Here is a 12,995-nt window from a genome sequence, read left to right on the forward strand (position 1 = left end):
TATACCCCAATACCCCTGTTGTGTATTGTGACCCAGAACTTTGTCCCATTTCGAATTTCCTAAGTTACAAAGTGAGTACAACCCAGATAAGGTTCTTTTTACATGGGATATCTTCTAGATTGCAATCAGCAAAGTCATCTGAATAAGTCCTTGACCTCACTTCCTGACGTGCTGCATTACTGGTGCAAGCAAAGAGCAAGAGACAACGGAAAAGAGATAAATAATTTGAGAATAATTTATTTAGAGCGAAACAGATGCAACAACATAAAGGTAACATTGTAAGATGACAATCTATACATACTGTAGAAATGTAAAACATGAATACAGTAAACTCTTAACTCCATGCCAAACAAAGCTAGCAGCATAAGCCTTCCAAAGATTCAACAGTCCTTAAACAATATGATGTTATATAAATCAAAATACCAAATCCTTCAGTATGAAGTGTAAATTATTACAATCATGTGGGATCGTTTCTTCCAGCAATGCACAATCATTTGTATCCTTGTTAATAATTTAGCTTTTGTTTTTGATTTTTAAAAATGTGCTTTTAAGGACGTGGGATTTAAAACTTTTATAAATGTATTGACTTCTAAAGCTCCTTAAGATCGTTTTCATGGAATGAAACAGCAATTATGTCTTTAGTCTAATTAAAAAAAAAAAATGAGTAACAGCAGACTAATAAATTTGTTGTTCACTTACACAAGATAGTGTTCATTCAGCCTTGTGAAGGCTTATTAAAACGAAAATCTTTTGTAACTTTTGACCTTTTCCTTTTTAAAATTAAAATTTTAAAAAGAAAACTCATCCTTTACTCCATTTACCGAGAGTCTAAAAGCAAATATTACTACAAACACTGTTCTAACAATTGCACTCTTTCCTGAGGCTGTCTAGTTTGTCTGTTCAGTGTCAGTGTCCTCAATGACGCAAACACTAAATACACAGTACTTTTATACTGTATTTCTACAGCAATGCCCAGCCCGGAAATACTGATTCTGGAAAAAAAGAAAAAAAACTAGCTACTTGACCGATCACAACTTAAGCTAGTAGTCTGAAGGATGTCAGTGTGATGTTCAGTTATTTAGAAAGACATGATGGTTCTTTGGATGATATCAATGCATTCCTCTAGCTCATCCTCTTTGATGATGAGGGGAGGAGCCAGGCGGATGATGTCACCGTGGGTGGGTTTTGCCAGCAGACCATTGTCACGAAGACGCAAGCACACTCTCCACGCATCGTAGTCTGGGGGAAATTGTTTTAATATAAGTTACACTAATATATCATTTATACTCATTAAAACAGTGGTTCTCAAACTTTTCACAATGAGTACCACCATAAAATATATGGCTCTTGAAGTACCACCCTTATGACCAACATTAAAGCACAATAGTATTATTTAACACCACGTACAGTTTACACAGACAATTTTATTTCTTATATAAATGTTATTTTAATTGTCATTTCAATGTCAAAGTCAGTGATCACCGTCGGCCTCTCAGTTTTTATGATCACTGTTCATTTTAAAGCATTATGATTTAACTACAGCCCAGCCCATGCAGCAGTATATTAATGACTAACCTTATATTGCAGATTTTCTCCTGATTGAAGTTTGGTCTGTTTACAGCATCCTGTCATGCGATTACATTTGTCCCTACCATCAGAAACTCTCACATTAACTTTTATTGAGTGGAAAAAAAAAACTTAGCGTTCATCCTCCAGCTTCACTGTGTTTATATTATGCTAACATAGCTGTGTAGCTAGCCACCACCCAGCACATCATTATATACCAGCTAGCCCAACTTCAGTAACCCTACAAATGCTACTGCTGTTTAGTTTTTTGTCTTCATTTATGTCAGAAGTGATAGCAGAGCTGTACGTTTTAATTTTTGCTGTGACAAATAAGCTGCCGGATTTTTGGCTTCACGACCCTCCTTCATGGTTCCTGCATGTCGAATCTCAGTTTGCTCTTTGTGGCATTTCAGCCGATGACACGAAATACTATCATGTGTTGGCCTCACTGGATCCGCTGTGTGATGACCCTCCTCCGGGATCCAACCACCCAAGGGAAATACACTGCTCTCAAGGCGCTGCTGCTGCGGCACTACTCCCTCTCCGATGCAGAGAAACTCTCTCTCTCGGGCTTGGGTGAAGGTACTGCTCTCGAGCTCATGGTGAGCACGCTGTCCTTGCTAGGAACGGTGCTCTCCAGACTCACGTCTTCCTCCGACAGTTACAGGTACGAGCTGGCCTCACCAACTCCCCGCTGCTGGCTGCGAATGATTACTGCTCACTTGCAGAAGAAACAGATCGCATTCTCCTGGCTACCAGGAGCTTCGGCATCCAGCACCGATTCTTCTGGGGGTCTCTGACTCATCGATGCTGGCTGGGATCGAGGCACCGCGGCATCACTTAGAAAGGGCGTGACAGCACCATACCGCCTTTGCAGTTTTAAGACCCAGGGAAACGAGCCCGCCAGCGCTCTGTAGCAGCAGTTGCGGCTGCTACAGAGCGCTGGCGGGCTCATTTCCCTGGCTGCTCTACATAGAGGACTCATGCTCGGGGAGACATTTCCTGGCCTACTCTGGCTCCCAGAAGAGCCTCTGTAACCTCCACAATGCTATGTTATTTAATCTTTAAAAAAAGATCCCCACGTACCACCAGAGAGAGCCCAAGTACACGTACCACAGTTTGAGAACCACTGCATTAAAACATGATGGCAACACTCAAGCCTTGATAATCTGATAATAAAAGTAGACGACCGTCGATTAGCTTTGTAATCTGATTTCACTGACTAAAATATTTCATGTTAGCTATCAAGAAACGATCACTACTATACCTTTGGTCTCTTTGATGACGACTGCATTGAGGAGGCCTTTTCCTCTCACTGTTGTCACTATGTCTTTGGGCAGCTTGTTGAGCTGAGCCCGCAGCTTTTCCCCCATCCTCTGGGCATTATCTGCCAGCTTCTCCTCCTCCATCACCTACAAATAAGAGCAGCAAGAGTGGAAAACAAACAGGTTGATTATTCTTCTGCTACTGTGAACTTTATTATGCATTTTAAATTTTATGTTCATTTTATTTAATCTGTTTACTCAATAAGGAAAAAAACTTTTGCTGACTTGTTTTACGTATGCTAATAAGTCAACATAAAGTGCATTTTAACACTGACCTCTAGCGCAGCAATAGCTACCCGACAGCCCACCGGGTTACCTCCAAATGTGGAGCCGTGCTCACCAGGTTTGATGGTCAGCATTATCTCATCATCACACAGTACAGCAGATACCTAGTGCAGACAAAAACAGATCAGGTTAAGCAAAGGTGAAAAGTTCTGAGTCTACTTTGTCTCACAAATCTTGAACTCCGAGTATTCATAACGTGTAACGAAGCGTGATTGAACCAAAGTAAAATGCTTACTGGGTAAACTCCTCCAGAAAGAGCTTTGCCTAGAATGACCATATCCGGACGAACTTCTTCGTGGTCCACAGCCAGCCGTCGGCCAGTACGTGCCAAGCCTGTCTGCACCTCATCAGCAATCCACAACACCTGAAAAAAGCGTGGAATGTAAATGGACATCTTGTTGTCAAACTTAGAAAAACCAAAGATTGATTAAAGATTTTGTTGACATGCCTTTATTTATGCTATTGGTACATAAACAGACCACTAAGTCATTACACAGCTGTTTCCAGAAAAGTCAGAACACTTCTCTTTCAGCTTTTATCAACCACCTAAGAATTAACTACCTCTACTAAATGCCCGCTCTTTGATGTTGACATTCATATGCTTGAAACCATAAAACAGCATGAAGCAAGCTTCAGGAAATATGCGAAATATACTTGTTTTTATAACAAACACTAGACTCTAGTTCAGTTTGAAGGGAAACATTTGTTTCCATATCAACCTGTAGGTAATTACAACACTTATTTTCCTTTCTGCGCAGGACTTACATTGTATTTTGTGCAAAGTTCCCTGACTTTAGTCAGGTAGCCCTGGTCGGGCACCACCACACCAGCTTCCCCTTGGATGGGTTCCATCATGAAAGCTGCAACATTTTGGTCTTGAAGGGCTTTCTGGAGAGGCGGACAAAAAAAAAAAAAATAAAATAAAAAGACAAGTATACGATAATTCTGTCAATAAATAAACAGTACTTCAGTCAGTTATTCACCTGTTATGTTAAAAAAAAAAAAAGGTCTGCATTCACAAAAATAGCTAAATTCAATGTGTAATTTCTACCCTATATGTACACAGATGGTCCGAGTCTCATAGACTATATTATCCACTTAGCATGAAACTAACTGTACAGAAAATCTTGTGCATGAAAACCTGTACCTCTAGTGCAGGTATGTCGTTGAATGGGACCAGTTCAAATCCTGGCATATAGGGGCCGAAACCTTCGTAGCTACTGGGATCAGTGGAGCTGGAGATGGCTGCCATGGTGCGGCCCCAGAAGTTTCCCTCTAATCAAGAAGAGTAAAGAAGATGGTGTGTTTACCATATTATTGTTGTTTGGGGGGGGAGGGGGATCATATTTTTTTGAACAAAGAACATCTGAAAGATACAATTTCTAAGAAGTAACTTGCTTGGTTTAGCTCACTGGTCTCCTAATCCCGTAATAGTGGAGGTTATTGTGCCTGCCAAGTCAAGAAATGGGTCATCTTACCTTATTAAAGTAAACGTTAGTAACGTTTGGTCTATTTCTTACAGAATGATGTGTAAGGTGAAAAAAAATGGACACACTCACGAAAAGTGAAGTCAATTTCAATGAAAAAAAAATAAAAAATACCAACTTACCTGCAAAAATGATTTTTGCCTTGTTTTTGGCAATCCCCTTTACATTGTAGGCCCACTTGCGTGCGAGCTTGCAGGCAGTCTCACCACCCTCAACACCTGTTGCATTACAAAATATTAGAGTCAGCAAATCTACTCACAATGACCTTCAAAGATAGCTAGCGCAATCAGGATTAGATGTTACCTGTATTCATTGGCAAAACTTTATCATAGCCAAACATGTTGGTGATATACTCCGCATAGGCTCCCAGCACATCATTATAGAACGCTCTGGAAGTCAAGGTGAGCTTCGATGCTTGGGAAGTGAGTGCAGCTATGATCTTGGGATGGCAGTGGCCCTGGTTTACAGCACTGTATGCACTGAGGAAGTCAAAGTACCGGTTGCCCCCCACATCCCACACATAGATGCCTGGGAGGAAGGGGAAAAAAACAGATGGACATGTCAGGGTTAAGTGGTTTGGAGACAAAGTTAGAGATGCAAGGTTGATATGGTTTGGACATGTGCAGAGGAGGAAGAGTGGGCAAATGACCTTAAAGATGGAGCTATTAGGCAAGAGGAAAAGTGGATGATTGCAGAGAAAGTTTATGGATGGCATAGAGTAAGATGGAGGCAGGTGATCTGCCATGTAGACGCCTAAAGAGAGACGCTGAAAGAAGTAATAATGGTCAAGAAGAAAAGCAAGTTCTCCAGAAAAACTACAGTGAAACCACAAACCTGTTATATTAATTATAGTGTTAGCTTTAATAGTCATAGATCACTGTGGAGAAGTCCTGGACCACACCTAAACTCAAGGAATGAACCGGTTTTATGTCTACACATAACAGACAACTTTAAATTGTATGTCAAGGCACTTTGTTAGTAGAAGTCTGTTGCATAAATATATGTGTTCCCATTTCTTTAGTTGAAACAATGAACAATTAAAAAGATAGTCTGACAGGCATAAAATTGTACTTTTGCAACAACAATACAATTTCCAAAGAGCAATGTGTTGAAATCTGACTAGTTTCATTTTCAAAGACCTCAAATACACTGCCAATGTAGTAAAACCACACTTGGATAGAAAGAACAGACCTCAACACTGTTGGAGCAGTGTGGGATCATCTTGACAGAGAACAGAACAAAAGACAGCCAACAGCCAAAGAACAGCTTTGACTGTCCTTCAAGAAGCCTGGAGAACTATTCTTGACGACTATGCCAAGAAATGATGAGAAAGCTTAACTAAGAGAGGCTGTGTTAAAGAGTGAAGGTGGTCATACCAAATATTGACTTCTAAGCTCATAATTGTATCAAGATATAAAGTAACGAGGGGTGGCTCAATACTTTTGCACAGTTCTGTATTGTATTAATTTTAATAGTCATATGCCAAACGTACCTTCTCCTCTCTCCAGGGCCACAGGAAGGGGATGGTAGTTGTGAGCTCCATGCTTGCCTTCACGAGCGTAGATTTCCTCAGAAGTCAACGAGCGCTCAACCCTCTTTTTGGAGGCGGCAGTTGAGACGGGGCGCGTCCCAGAATGGATGCCATAACGGAGAGCAGGTGCGGTATGGATCGCACGGCTCAGCTGGAGAAACATTCCCTTCATTTGTTTTTATGCTGTGTGACACGTCTGCAAGTTTAAGCACAAACAACAGTTGTACATATCTGAAACATTTTCAAATTGGAGATACAACGGACAAACAAAAATGTGTAACAGGAAAAAAAAACCTTCCAAACAGCACCTAAACTGTATAATTGAACCTATAAATAAAATATACCTAAGAATTAAAGACGGTGGAGAAAATGATAATGTCAATGACTGAAATTCATTCCCATGAAGACGTTTGTCAGATTTGGTATAAACAGAAGTTAAAATGACTCATAGGGAAGGGCATTCACAACAAAATAAGATGACGTCATTGACTTTCTGTGGAATTGTTATTGACAACAGGATTGGAGCCTCTTTAGTGCCCAACATTGAGAGAGCATATTGGGTGCTCGCCCTGAAACCCCTCAATGAAACTCTCCTAGGAGCATTCCCGGTCAAGTTCTTAAACCACAGAGAGAAAGAATAAGTCCTTAACAAAACTTGGGAGATGAGCGCTGGTTTAGCTCACTGGGTTAAACAGACAGCCTGGGTTTGAATCTACCTGAAGGTCATTCCACAGGCCTCTTACATGGGACTTTCAAGATATAAAACATGTTGCAACAGTTTGATTTGGCAGCGTTTTTATACCGGACAGCCTTCCTGATGCAACCCTAAGGAATACATGTTTCAAAATAAGTATTACCTCATTCAGTAACGTAGTTATATAAATTTCAGATTGTGAGCAAAAAACGACTTAATGCATCTCAGGCCTTTGCAGAAGCTGTTCAAAGGTTGACCTTAACAGTTATCCATAAAATACCCACAACCACAATAACAATGACTGTGAACATTTTATGGATTGTGGGTTGTTGCTGTTTATCGTCCATCTGGCACTTACTTAAAGCTTCTATCCAATTTCTTCGACTTTATAATGTTATTAATGATCGGTTCAAATAAATTAATTAGCTTTGGTGATTTTAACATCATTGTAGACACTGAAAACAACAGCCTGGATAATCCATTAGACCCAACTGGCTTCTCTCAAAATGACTCATCATTTTAATTATACTCTTGATCTTGTCCTGACAACAAACTGATAATTTAACAGGTTTTCCTCAGAGTCCTTCTGCATCGGACCACTTTTTGATGACATTTAAATTTACTATTATGTATTACACAGCACTGGGGAACAGATTTCATTACAGCTGATGTCCTTTTGAAAGCGCAGTAACTAAGTTTAAGGCAGTAATTCCTCCAATGGTATATTCTGCCAAGACAATCCAGAGGAGCTAACTAAATTTTACTCCCACAGAAGTCAATTACTTTGCTACTAGAGTTAAATCCTCACTGTGTACAACACTGGATACTGTGGCTCTTCTGACAAATAAAGCTACAAATCTTAACTCGTACTTAACTCACAAATGCGCGCCTTAAAGCAGATAACTTGGAAGCTGGAGAGGAAATAGTGTTGCACTTGTTTAGAAGATCTTTATATAGCAAGGAGAATTGTTGTATTTCTCTTTCTGAAAAAACAGCTTTGGATAAAGCTAGGACATCTTGTGACGTATCACTCAAAGAAATGGGACCAACTCCAGGTTTCTTTTCAAAAATGTAGAAAGGCGGACCAAGTAAAACTGCTGAAATTTAGACACGCTCTCTCTCCTCGCCTAGCAAATTAATTACTACTACTACTACTACTTATTCCTCCGTCTTTTAGGATCTTACAAAGCTTCAAACAACGTATCAACTATTAAATTAGTCGTCAACGATTTTGATAGTCGACGTAATCGTGACTAGTCGACTAATCGTGGCAGCCCTACCATCAACATGCAAAAATTCTCAAGATTCTACCATTGATTAATAGGAGAACCTTCAGCTATCAGGCCCCTCTAATCTGGAAACAACTTCCGGATTGGATTTGGGAGAGAGACACCCTCTCTACTTTTAAGACCAGACTTAAAAGAATAGATCTTAAAACTTATGGATCAGGTGATCCTGAACCATCTCTGCTTCAAGTGCTTGCTGACAGAGGGGAATGTCTAAGGGTTGGGGTTTTGAGGTGACCGTTTTTGTGATCTGATACTATATAAAAAAAAAAAAACTGAATTGAATTTATAACTACTGCGAATATACTCCAAGTCAAGTAACTTTAAACAAGTTGTGAATGTTGGTTTTAATTCAGATGAATATTCCTTTTAAAACCCCATAAAATGTCAAGATTAATTACAGTTACATTGGTTAGTTGGCTAACTCACCTGAGTCTATTTGGCAGTGCCAAACAAAGTGTACTTTGATATTTGTTTTAGGGAGAATTGAGCAGACAGCTTCAGTTGAGTTGAGATAGGAAATAGATGACTTATTCACAGGGGCCAGTGCATATTGGTAATCCAACATCCCAATAACCAAAGTTTACAGATTTACAGATGCTTTAATTCTAAATAGAGACCTTAATTATAAAACAGGCAGTAGCTGGGAAGATTCTCAGTCTTTCTGTGGTTTGTGGTTTGGCTTTTGGAGTGCTTTTGTACCATGTTTGTACTATTTTTTGTCTGTTTTAGTTTTCTCTCATTTTTTGGGTAAATATTACTGCTAAATTGTGTCTGTTACACATTACTGCTATTCATCCTTTTATATATTTTAGGGCAATTTAATATACAGCATTACAACATATTTTATAAGGATGTGTTTGAAACATACGTGTTTGTTACATGGCCTTCATTTTTATCACAAACATGCAAAATGAGCTTTCCATTTTTCCCCACCACTTGATATGAAGAACTTTATGAGAGTAACCATGAAATTTAGTTACTCATAACTTTATGAGTAACTAAATTTTAAAACCAACTGCACTAGTTGTAATATGCTAAAAGAGCAACAATTGTCTCTGAGATATATCAGAACAGAAAAGATCCCACGTAATATGAAATAAAAACACCAGGATTTTTTACCTTAAGTACAGTATTGAATCAACTGAGTTTAAATATATAATAGTGGTAGATTTTAATGACACATTTGTATTATATTGGCAAAGTGTAATGAGGCTAGTCACATGAACTAGCCAGCTAGCTAGCTAATTAGCTAACTGCTGTTTGCTAGCTAAGGTTAAAATTACTTTTGGTTAAAGGGATACTGCTTAATAATAATGTTTTTACATGGCCTTGGTCTTCTCTCAGCCTCAGATAATCACAGATAGACGAAATGTCATAATTTTCTACAGTAAAAATATAACTAATAAGATAAAATAAAGATTTAATCACCATTTCTGTCAAACAATGCTATCCAAATTAACTGTAGTTACCACTGCCAGGTGAAAGGGCCTCAACTAGAATTAACACAAATATCAAAATACATGAGATGGAATTTCACCCATTACTCACTACGCTGAGAAACAGTATCTTAAATGCTAATATAATATGATATAGTAAGCATAATATGCATTTTATGTTTGCAGTGAGCTTTGCACGATAACAAGGTCGAGGATAGAATCTAACTGCTCACTAACTTGTTTTCTTACAATAAATTCAATACAACAAGTACATCTATTAATTAACTCAATGGCACATGTGTAAACATTTAAAATCAATAAAAGCAGAAGAAACTACTCACTTACAGGTCAAGAACAATTGACAGCACAACAGCTAAAGTTGTGACCCTCCCCACACCTTTCCCTTGCCTGGAATTTCAGATTCACCCAAAACAACTTTAGTTTCAGCCCATTTTGTCCTTTCATAATAAAAGTCCTTAATATTTCACTGTGCTATGGATACAATGGCGCACAGAAGTGCATTCAAGCAGTTTACTGCAGATTTTAAGAACTTTTTATTGTTATTCATTAAGAAATAGATTTGGTTTTTCTAAATAAAATGATTATGGTATCTTTCAACAAAATATGGGGATTTAAATAAAACACTACATAAAAACTCCATAAGGTAGCTAAAAATAGCTAATTCCACAAATTTGTGGGGAAAAAGATCTTTATTCATTTAGTGTTAGTGTAATTTTCTTTTCAGTGGAAGGACTTCGGGGTCTTGTTCATGAGTAAGGGGAGATCAGCAGAGGATTGGTGCAGCGTCAGCAGTCATGCAGATGCTGTTGTCTAATTGAAAGAGCCTGTTAATGAATAAAAGGAACAGTTTGATGGCAGCAAAACAAAACCTTAAGCAAGTTGTTCTAAGAAGACATTGGTAAAGAATAAAGTTAAAGTAAATGTTTTGGGGTAGTGAAGTGAAACCACGACCTAATAAAAAACTGTGGGAAAAATGAGCTAACTTACAAGCAGTCAGACTTTCTTGTAATTTTTAATGTGGCCTTGACATACTTCATGCTTTCTTTGGATACTGTAACTAGCCCTTCTCAAATGTTTTCTTGCTCGTTAAGCAACTTAACACTGATCTATGAATCGCTCAAACATAAGGCACCTAACTAAAAGGATGAACCTTTGTGTCTGTTGCATCTACACGTAACAAAGAACCAATTTTTGAAAATATCTTTCCACACTTTATTACCAGCAGCATGTCAGGAAAAGAAAAAAAAATCATAATTTGTTCCCATTTTTAGTTAAATCTACAAACATTTACAAAAAATAACAATGTAGCAGCTTGACATGCACAAAATGGTATTGATAAGACACCCAAAGAACTATTGCTATGGTTTGCAGGTTATCCTTGAAACTGTGGAGGATCTGTCATGGTTTTAGGCATCATATCAGCCAGTGGTTTTGGGGATGTCGGCACAGCAGCTTCATTTTTTAGAAAAAAAAACACAGTGGAACACTATTAGTCATGAATTGGCCTCCCCATAGCCCGGTTCTCAATTTTACTGAAGCAGGTAGGGATCGTCGTCTTGACAGAGAACAGACCAAAGGCAGCCAAAATCCAAAGTAGAACTTTTAAGAAGTCTCATAAAGTTCTCTTGAAAAACAACTCTTCTTCTTCTTTTGGCTGCTCCCTTTAAGAGTCTATCTCATCCTTATCTTTGAGTCTTCTTCTGTCACATCAACCATCTGCATGTCATTCTTTACTACATCCAAGAATCTTCTCTGTAGTTTTATTTCTTCCCTCCTCGTCTTTCCCTCTCTACTTTTAGGACTGCGTAAACGTGAAAATTTCTAACATATAATAATGAAGTTACATTTAAACATTTCAAAGGTTTCAGTAAATAAGAAAACATTTGAATAGTTACAAAAAGGTTACTGTAACTTCATGCCTGAGACTGTTTCAAAATAAAATGCAGCATCAGAGTTGGCGCTTTAATAAGCTGATATACTGCAATGTGAAACTCCACAGACTGCATAGGTTTTACAGGCCTGCTGAACAATGCTTCCCTTTCAAAACCAGCACAATGTGTTGAATGTAAAACACTCCCATACTAAAGGCGGGTTAACAAAAAAGTAATCCCACAGCAGTATGGCAGCTGTTCTAGACTTTTCCACTGTTCATGAAAATAGGCTTTCTTGAATATAGGTGAGAAATACATGGTAAAACAAATCGCTCTGATGTGTCTCACATCATTGTGTTTATTAGGGCTTTTGTCTTTTCGCTGGAAAGTTGTTGTTGTTGTTTTTTAAGTTTTATTACAGTTAACTAAAACTACATATGTAATTTTAGTTTGCCAAAATAACTACGAAAATAAAATTCAGCAGAAAACAGTGTTATAAATACACCAACTTAACTATAAAAACAACCATCATTTAATTTGCTTATTGAGAGTTGCAGTTCTTCGTGAGTTAGCCTGTAGTTTAATATCTATTGTAAACCTCTTTAATATCTTATCACGGACAAATATCTCCTTATTTATTATATCCCTAGCTCTATTACTAAGAAGACAAACTAGATAATGTTATTGCAATAACTCTGGAATGCTATAAGCCACCTTCTGAGGGAAATCTATTATTACCTAAGTCAATATGATTAAACTAACAAGAGTGTAGACAGCAGCTTTAGCATGTACAGCACAGAATAAACACTCTGTAAATTGGAAGGTTTAACGTAATGACACTGCACGTGTCCCTGCTGATGTGCCGCAGACAGCATTGAGCTCCTTTTAGGTGAGCCATGATAGGCTGTCGTGGGAGCTGCCTCCGGGATACACCCACCAGCCCCAGCAGGCTAAATAAAGATGGGCAGTTAAGAGTTCTTTCAGATTATGTATATTTATATTTATATCTCAGTTCTCCAAAACAATCCCGGATTATACAAACCTGTATCGTGGCCCTGAGACATGAGCTGCAGCGATCTGTAGTTTAAAATGATCGAGTGGTTAAATGTGATTCTTATCAGCGATTCAGTATGAATTAACACAGGTTCCTTATCTTATCTCGTCCCCCTTTAAAACGCATCTAAATTGCTGCAGAGACACAGGTGCTTTGTTTCCTTTATGTAATACCGGATAGCAGAGGAACATGAGCAACTTCCGGATGCCAAATTTCCATCCCTAAATTATTTAAGAAAAAAATTCAAAAAGAGGAAGGAAAAATAAAAGGAAGTCAGACAGTACCAGAAGAAAGCCGAGCGTGGTCAAATCTCTCTTTCCAAGTCGATGATGCTTGTCCTTTATAGACACACCAGCTGGTAGCTCTTCTGTTTTGTGCAGTGGGAAGGCAGTGTCGTGGCTCTTTCAATGCGTGACTGCGTCACGGTGAGATGGGG

At 38.4% G+C, this 12,995-nt stretch overlaps 1 protein-coding gene across 2 annotated transcripts; it reads right to left on the minus strand.

Moving 5' to 3' along the window:
* Positions 1 to 221: 221 nt before the first annotated feature.
* oat (ornithine aminotransferase) lies at positions 222 to 12,993 on the minus strand. 2 transcript variants are annotated; one of them, XM_005919527.3, is made up of 10 exons: positions 12,844 to 12,993; positions 6,156 to 6,390; positions 4,967 to 5,191; positions 4,786 to 4,881; positions 4,324 to 4,451; positions 3,942 to 4,064; positions 3,412 to 3,540; positions 3,167 to 3,280; positions 2,834 to 2,978; positions 222 to 1,239 (listed from the first exon to the last, which is right to left on the minus strand). In XM_005919527.3, the coding sequence occupies exons 2-10, from the start codon at positions 6,364 to 6,366 to the stop codon at positions 1,079 to 1,081; spliced, it is 1,332 nt and encodes a 443-aa protein (XP_005919589.1). In that variant the 5' UTR covers positions 6,367 to 6,390; positions 12,844 to 12,993; the 3' UTR covers positions 222 to 1,078. The 2 variants fall into 2 exon arrangements, with proteins under 2 accessions (XP_005919589.1, XP_005919590.1); XM_005919528.3 differs by lacking the exon at positions 12,844 to 12,993 and adding an exon at positions 9,959 to 10,628.
* Positions 12,994 to 12,995: the final 2 nt, after the last annotated feature.

This window comes from Haplochromis burtoni, unplaced genomic scaffold (genome assembly GCF_018398535.1).
Source record: "Haplochromis burtoni strain Fernald_Lab_line unplaced genomic scaffold, NCSU_Asbu1 Contig_37, whole genome shotgun sequence".
Taxonomy (NCBI): Eukaryota; Metazoa; Chordata; class Actinopteri; order Cichliformes; family Cichlidae; genus Haplochromis; species Haplochromis burtoni.

Excerpts from the sequence above, each read along its gene's own strand:
- oat (XM_005919527.3), bottom strand. The coding sequence starts at position 6,366 with ATGAAGGGAATGTTTCTCCAGCTGAGCCGTGCGATCCATACCGCACCT. Across the intron at positions 5,192-6,155 it reads GGCCCTGGAGAGAGGAGAAG|GCATCTATGTGTGGGATGTG; the intron begins GTACGTTTGGCA and ends CCTTCCTCCCAG. Across the intron at positions 1,240-2,833 it reads CGTCATCAAAGAGACCAAAG|ACTACGATGCGTGGAGAGTG; the intron begins GTATAGTAGTGA and ends AATTTCCCCCAG.